General features: G+C 56.1%; 1 protein-coding gene across 1 annotated transcript in view; it reads left to right on the top strand.

The window, feature by feature from the left end:
• The first annotated feature begins 589 nt into the window (after window positions 1-589).
• The window catches only part of TRPV4 (transient receptor potential cation channel subfamily V member 4), a 20,331-nt gene continuing 12,955 nt past the window's right edge, over window positions 590-7,965 (top strand). Inside the window, exons 1-3 of the mRNA XM_035016718.1 lie at window positions 590-999; window positions 3,710-3,882; window positions 7,928-7,959. Coding sequence (XP_034872609.1) covers window positions 614-999; window positions 3,710-3,882; window positions 7,928-7,959 — 591 coding nt within the window. The 5' untranslated portion in view covers window positions 590-613. The remainder of the gene's footprint in view (window positions 1,000-3,709; window positions 3,883-7,927; window positions 7,960-7,965) is intronic.

The raw sequence follows: 7,965 nt of genomic DNA on the forward strand, positions 1-7,965 counted from the left end.
ACGCTGGCTCACACAGTGGGTTCATGCCTGTTCTCTGAGCACCTGCTGGGCCCGGAGCCTGCGTTTAAGGGTTATGTTTTAGTCAGTGCTTCCCTTGCGCCAGGGGCTGCACTGACCACGGGGATGCATGCTCTCCGCTTGGACGCCCCCATTTTACAGGTGAGAAAACTGAGGCTGTGAAATCAGCTTGCCCAATGCCACGCGGTTGCTGAGTGTGGAGCCCGGATTTGAACCCTGCTCTGTGGGGCTCCGAAGCTGGCCGGGTTGGGCAGGAGTAAGCCCCAGGCTCCAGGTTTGGGGTCCCAGGGGTGACTCTGAGGCCCTTCCTCCTCCAGCTAATGCCCAGGGTGGTTGGACCTGAGGCACATTTGCACTTCCAGGTCCCTAAAAGAGGTGCCTGTCGCAGCCCTCGCCCGGGGCTGGCAGCCAACCACATCTGGGAGTGGTCACCGCGCACCCCTGTCATTATAACGGTGGCTTTGAAGCGCTGGCTGCAGTGCTGTTTGCCCACGTGGGAGGGGGCTTCCTGGACCCCCCACTGCCGGCCAGGCTCCGCCCGACGCCCCTCCCGTTCCCTTGCAGGCCGAGCAGCGCAGACGGGTCCCGGGCCGGCATGGCGGATCCCAACGAAGGCCCCCACACAGGGCCTGGGGAGGTGGCCGAGAGCCCCGGGGATGAGAGCGGCACCCCCGGCGGCGAGGCCTTCCCCCTCTCTTCGCTGGCCAACCTGTTTGAGGGGGAGGATGGTTCCCCTTCCCCCTCCCTGGCTGACACGGGTCGCCCTGCCGGCCCCGGTGACGGGCGACCAAACCTGCGCATGAAGTTCCAGGGTGCCTTCCGCAAGGGGGTGCCCAACCCCATCGACCTCCTGGAGTCCACCCTGTATGAGTCCTCGGTGGTGCCTGGACCCAAGAAGGCACCCATGGACTCGCTCTTTGACTATGGCACCTATCGTCACCACCCCAGTGACAACAAGCGGTGGAGGAAGAAGGTCATCGAGTGAGTATTGCTGGCCGCCTGGCCAATGGTCTCCTATGTGTCCAATCCATCCACCCATCTGTCCATCCGTTTGCCTGTCTGTTCACCCACCTGTCCACTTTTCCATATACCTTTCTGTTCACCCATCTATCCATCCATCCACCGTCCATCCATCCACCATCTACCCATTCATTCATCCAGCCACCCGTCTTTCCACTTGCTCATCCACTTGTCCAATCCATCCGTCCACCATCCACTCATTCACATATCTCTCTACCCTTCTGTCCTCCTCGATCGCTCCAACCATCCACCCACAAAAACCCCTACGGACCCCTCTCAGTCCTCTGTGTGTATCTGGAGGACAGTCTTGAGGTTGGGAGACGGCCCTCTGTTGCCTGATCCTTGCCTGTCCTTGACGATCACAGACTCGTTTACGCCCTTGGATGAAGCCCTTGCTTGGTCAGGAGCTATCTCCTTTCTTTATTCACTGAGTCACTGATGCATGTAGTGCGTGTTTCTCAAGCACCCCCCCAAGTGCCAGGCAGTGCGGTTGGCCCCGTGGCTCTGGGGGTAAGCCACACCAGATCCCGCTCCGACTGAGTTTAGACCCTGAGTAGCCTTCACTGGCACCTTCATTTTGGAGGGTGAGCCAAGTACTAAGCAAGTAAATAGACACGTGAACATACAGTTTGGGTTGGGGGAGGTGGTGAGGCAGAGAGAAGAGCTGATACAGGAAAGGTAGTCCGGGAGGGCTTGGAGGAGCCAGCATTTCAGCCCAACACTAAGGGATGAGAAGGAGTGGCCACACGGGGTGAGGAAGGTGTTCCAGTGGAGGGACGTGCAAGTACCAGGGCCCGAGGCTGGAAGGGCTGGGCATGCCCAGGGAACGAGGCCTTGTGGTCATCCACACGCTGCTGGACAATGTGCTTCCCATCTGCTCAGAGGACAGCAAAAGCGCCCCAAGTGTCCCCATTCCTTCCAGGTCCTGCTGGAAGCTGATGGGCTCCATGCTCCCTTTCCCCTCCCTCAAAACCCCTCCTTCAAGCCCTCACTGCACCCCTACCCCAGTCCAGGGCTAATAGGCTGTGGCCATGAGTGGCTGAGGTCTTCAGAGACCCCGAACACCACCTAAGGAGGTATGGGGGGTGAGGGTGTTCTTTTCATTTCGTTTTTTGGCTCCAAGTTCATGATTCAGGAGCAGATAAAATGGGGGCTGCCCAGGTGCTCTCATTGGGGTTGTCGTAGTCTGCGCCCCGTCCTCAGGAGGGCGCCTCTTCCCCTGGCACCCCACCGCTGGAGGCCCTGCCCCAAGTGGGGAGTGTGGGGCCTGGGGCCGAGGAGGGAAGGAGAGCAGCTGTCCACGTCCCCTGGCCTGCTACCGGCTCTCCCTGCCCCTGCCACCCCTCCTGACTCAGTCTCCCCTCCCTCCCACCCAACGCTGTCACTGTTCCCCCTCGGCTCCCCTCCGCTCTCCTCTGCTCCCTCCCTGTCTCCGTTTCTGTCTTTCTCTGCTCTACCCTCCGTCTATTTAACAGGTTCTTCCTGTGCTCCATATGCACCAGCGCTGGGTGGGTGGGGACATAACAGAGAGGATTCTAGCTGCTCCTGGCTATTTGTCTCTTAAAACCTAGCACACAGTAGATGCCCAAGTGGTGTTTGTCCAATGACCAAGGGAATATCCATTTTCTTCCTTCCTTTGTCTCTCAGATTCCCCAGTCCCAGCCTCTGTGCGTCGAGTCCTTTCTCCATCTGCCTCTGTAACATTTCTGCCCCCTGCACAGGCTCCAGATGTACAGTGGATGCTAAATAAGAGCCTCAATGTCAGCTAACGTGTGCTGTGTCCACTGTGTGGGGGGCCCTGAACCCAGAACCTGTGTGCATGGCCTTGTTTGTCTCAAATGTTTGTTGAATGAATAAATCAGTGAGTGAATGACTGAATAAATGAATGAGTTGCTTTATCTTTTAGTCCAGCATTCCTCCTTTCTTTTCTCACTCTCTTTGTCTCTTTTAGTCTCTGGCTTAGTAAGTACTCAGTAACTGACAAATGGAAGGGTGTATGGGTGGATGGAGGGGGTGGATGGCAGGTGGTGGATGTCTGGTTGGATAAGTGGGTAGATGGATGGATGGATGGATGGATGGGTGGATGGGTGGGTGTGTGGATGGGTGGGTGGATGGATGGATGGACAGATGGATGGATAGACAGATGGATGGACGGATGGGTGGATGGATGGATGGTAGATGGGTGGATGGGTGAGTGGATGGATGGATGGGTGGATAGATGGGTGGGTGGGGGGATGGATGGGTTGATGGACAGATGGATGGATGGGTCGATGGGTGGATGGATGGGTAGGTGGGGGGATGGGTGGGTGGATGGGTGGATGGGTGGATGGATGGGTGGATGGGTGGGTGGATGGGCCAGTGGTAGATGGGTAGCTGGGTAGGTGGATGGATAGGTGAGTGGGTGTGTGGATGCGTGGGTGGATGGCTAGGCAAGCTTGTCTTTCTTTTTGTCTATTTGTTTCTATCCAACATACAGTAGGTACTAGGTAGAGTTTGTTGGGATAAAATATGCCTTTGTTTCTCCAGCTCTCCCTCCCCTCTCCGTCTGGTCCCTCCTTAGGGCTCCAGCTCCCTTCACCTCCCTGCCACAACCCCTGGGCCCCTCAGGCCAGAGATGGTGGGGGGGGAGGGGGATGAGCCCTCCCATCACCCTGCCTTCCCCCACTTCCAGGAAGCAGCCGCAGAGTCCCAAAGCTCCTGCACCCCAGCCACCCCCCATCCTTAAAGTCTTCAACCGGCCTATCCTCTTTGACATCGTGTCCCGGGGCTCTACTACCGACCTGGATGGACTGCTTCCCTTCTTGCTGACCCACAAGAAGCGGCTGACTGACGAGGAGTTCCGGGGTGAGCCACTTAGGCGGGGATAGTGGGCGGGTCAGCCGGGGGGGAGGGAGGCCTGGCATTGGGGGCCCCCTTTCCTCTCAGCATCGTCCCCTGAGTCGGTGGGCTGTGTCGGCCACGAAGAACACTGGATAGGGAGTCTGGTCCTGTGTGTCCTTTGCCATATTACTTAACCCCTCTGGGCTTTTGCTACCATCATTCATTCATTCATTCATTCTTTCAGCCTTTATTTATGGAAAGGTCAGTGTTGTAGGTAAGCAGACTCCACTCACATGGGTTCAAATCCCACCTCTACCACTTAAGGGATGTATGGCCTCCTTGAGGCCCAATTTTCCCACCTGTCAACTAAGGAATAATAATAGCATAGTCCTGGCAGGGTATTCCTGCTTCTGCTCCCCGGCTCTGCCCCACCCCCACACAGCTCTCGGGCTCCCCTCCCTAGGCTGAAGCCCAAGTCACCACCGCCCCGACTTCTCCCAGCCCAGAGAGCTCACCCCCCAGCCTTGTCTGGCCTCCAACCTGCACCTCAGAGCATCAGCTTCCTCCACCGCCCCAGGCCTTCCCTGCAAATTGGCAGACTTGGCCTCTGAGCCCCTTGACCCAAGTCAGTCACCTGCTATGTGCCAGGTACCAGGGTTAGGAGCCATAATTAACTGGCCAAACGACCCCACAAATCAACATAAAATGTTAAGAACTGCAGCACCTGTTACAGAGGAGAGCCTGTCTCGAGAAGGCCGGCGGCAGTCTACCGCTCGGGGCTGACGAAGCTTCGGGGAGGTCGGGGGTGGGAGGGGTGTTTTTGAGACTTCAAGTATTTCAGCCAAATTCAGTGCTAAAGCAGGGGGACCTGGCCAGCGGTACATTTTTCACGTGTACCTTTACCAACCAGATCCTTTGAACACCAACACGATACAGTGCAGTGTCGTGACTGTCAGAAGAGAATTCCTGGATTTAGCAAAAATATTTCTTCATGGTGTGCAGCCAGGACGGTGTGGCTTGTTGGCGGCACGAGCTTAGAGTTGTGGCCCCTCGGGGCTCCTCCCTGCCCTCGGAGCGTCTCAGTGACTACGGGAGCCATTTCATTTGGAGGTGACCCACATTCAAGCCCTTGGCCAAACGGCCCCTCCTGACCCTCAAGGGCAGTCGGCACAGATGGGGACAAGCGTGGGGTAGAGCGAAGCCCTCCCCTGCGTCTTCAGCTCCGGGCTGGGCTTCCAAGGCTCCAGCTTCTCCCGGGTTTACGACCGACCGAGTCAGGGGCTTTTCGCCTAGGCCAGGAGCCCCCAGGCGAGCGTATCCGTGTGCATGAGCAGAGGCGGCGGGCTGGGGGTGGGGGTCCCTGAAACTGCAGAGAATAGTGCATATTATTGGGGGATTAACCAAGAGACCCATAAGGCTAAGTAAGCTGTAGGGCTGCTCGCTTGCTCTGGCCCCTTCTAAGGTCCTGCAACTAATTTTGAATTCATAATTGCATATTTGATCTCATAAACAGTACCCCGAAATCGTATAAGTCTGAGGCCCCTGAAAAACCTGGATCCACCCCTGCGTGTTGTTAGCCAGAGGCTCATGAGCTCATCTGATTCTCAGGGGAGTCTGTGACCACCACCCCTCAAAGTTTGACACCCTCCAATTTGGCATTCATTTAGGGCGCTCCCGTGGGCAGAGCCACTTCGCCACCTGGTGGCCGAGTCCTGGAACTGCGTGTCCCTCCCCGGTTCTGGGAAGATGCTGCTCTCGGCATTTCATCCCAGGACCCAGGCTGGCAGCCTCCCACCCCGCTACAGCCTGGGTCTGGGGGTGTGGAAGTCCAAATTCAAGGTCTGGTTCCACACCCCACACAAGCCACTTTGGGTTATCTGTGGTTTGGAATTACCTGTGGTTACCAGCTCATCAGGTGCTGTGCTGGGCATGGGGTGAGCAACGGTGAATGAAGCAGACACAACCCTGTCCTCAAGTTGCTCGCAGTTTCCTGGGTGAGATCAACATTCATCAAGCAATCACAGAAATAAAAACAGTTATAAACTGTAATGTGTGCCAACAAGTGGCTGTGCTGGAGGATTTGATCTAGTCAGGAAAATCTGGGAGAGCTTCCTGGAAGAGGTGACACGAGCTGAATCGGAATGAGTTGCAGTTAACCAGTTAAAAGAAAAGGAGGAAGGACCGGGGGGAGGGTGAAGGGACAGCATGTGCAAAGGCCCTGTGACTCACTGTAATAGCGTACTCTGCGGTCACCACTCCAGCTGCTATGTGGATTGAAGGAAACCCAGAGAGACTGGTGGAAACCAGGCAGGTGTCTTGGGCCAGGGTGGTGGCAGTGGAGATGGGGAGTGGTGGAGGGATTGAATAGGACATGCTGGTGGGAGAGGGATGTGGGGAAGAAGAGAGACCAAGGCCAAGGGTGACACAAAGGTTTCTGGCTGGAGGGGGACACCATCCTCTGAGGAGGGGACATATGCGGGCTGGGAGTGGGCTTTGGGAGGGAGCACAGAGAGTTGCAAGCTGCCTGAATTAGGAAATGGACTGACACCTCCTCGAGGCTAGAGCCGAGTGTGGGTGTGTCTGGAGAGAATCTCCAGGGCCCTTGGCCGGCATTCGGGGCACCCCCACCCCGCACTTACGCAGATGAGGAACTGGAGTCCGCTTTTCCTTCAATTCAAGGTACAGCTCCTGGGTGACTCTGGGCTGGGCACCAGGGGTACAGCAGGAAGCGGCTCGTTGGGGACCAGGCTTGTCCAAGAGACCTCAGTCCTGGGGGCACCGGGACTGGAATTCAGGTCTCTGTGAGTCTTTCTTGTTCTGCCCACTGACTCCTGGCATCTAGCGAGAAATTCCTAAAGCACCTCTTGTGGAATAATAACCGCAACAGAATATTTACTGAGGACTTTTACCTGCCTGGCGCTGGGCTCATCAACAAACATCTATTAGCTCTTCGATTTCCTCTGTGGCCTCAATTTAGCGAGAAAGGAAACTAAGGCAGAGGAAGGGTCACACAGGAATCGGGAGTAAGGCCAGGATTCGAACCCCAAGGTGCCTGGCTCCAGAGCAGGCGTCTCCACTCACACCTGCGTCTCCCACCTGCCTCTCCTGTTCCTGATCCCATTCCTGCTCTGCCGTTCCTGAGCCCCCAGCATGGTTTTGCCCTGTGCCTGATTCACAGGGGCGTTCTCTTTCTGTTGACTCGTACTTTTTTTTTTTTTTAAGATGTATTTAATTATTTGAGGGGGGGAGGGGGGAGGGGTAGGGGCAGAGGGAGGGAGAGAATCTCAAGCAGACTCCCTGCTGAGTGCGGGGCTCGACCTCAGGACCCTGAGATCATGACCTGAGCCCAAACCAGAGTCAAACGCTGAACCGACTGAGCCATCCAGCCGCCCCTCATTGACTCGTTCTTTTAAAATATAAATCAAGTCGTGTAACCATAAAAATTAATATAAGGGAAAGAAAATTGCACAGGGATCTTAGCGAGCGTCCGTGGGAGCGTTAAGGACCCGTTTGTGCCACACGGAGACTGGCTTCATGAGAGAGATCTGACATCAAGATGAATAGGCTCATGGCGGGCCTTCAGTGTCATTCCTGCTGCATCTGTGGGGCCCCCAAAGCCCTCTCCCGCCCCTCCTAAGGTAATTTTACTGGTGTAAATGCTTCATGGGAAGGAGATCCTCTGTTCAAGTAGATGGCAAACGCTGCCTGCTGTGTCTGACTTCTAGAGCTTCCCAGTCACCATTAGCATATTAAAGGCTCTGACAAGTCCTGTAATAAATGAATAAATATGGTTGGCTTTGTTTAACCCAGGCTTCCCCACCATTTATTTGATTTTTTAAATTCCCTCCAAATTATGCTTTGGTCAATCCCAATCTCTGTAGGCTGTGGCTTCCCCACAGTTTGAAGAACTGCCCCCTGAGTTTGTTGGACCCCCTCAGCCCCATGGGGGCAGGTAGGGAATGGGCTCAGAGGGGAGGTGTGACATGGCCCCAGGGCCCTGTCCCCTGCTGCCCAGTGGTTCCACACCATGGGTTGAACGCCCCTCATCCTGTATGTGTGTCCCCCCCAGAGCCGTCCACGGGGAAGACCTGCCTGCCCAAGGCCCTG

Source organism: Mirounga leonina, unplaced genomic scaffold, assembly GCF_011800145.1.
Source record: "Mirounga leonina isolate KUSES-001 unplaced genomic scaffold, KU_Mleo_1.0 Mir_171, whole genome shotgun sequence".
In the NCBI taxonomy this organism is placed as follows: domain Eukaryota; kingdom Metazoa; phylum Chordata; class Mammalia; order Carnivora; family Phocidae; genus Mirounga; species Mirounga leonina.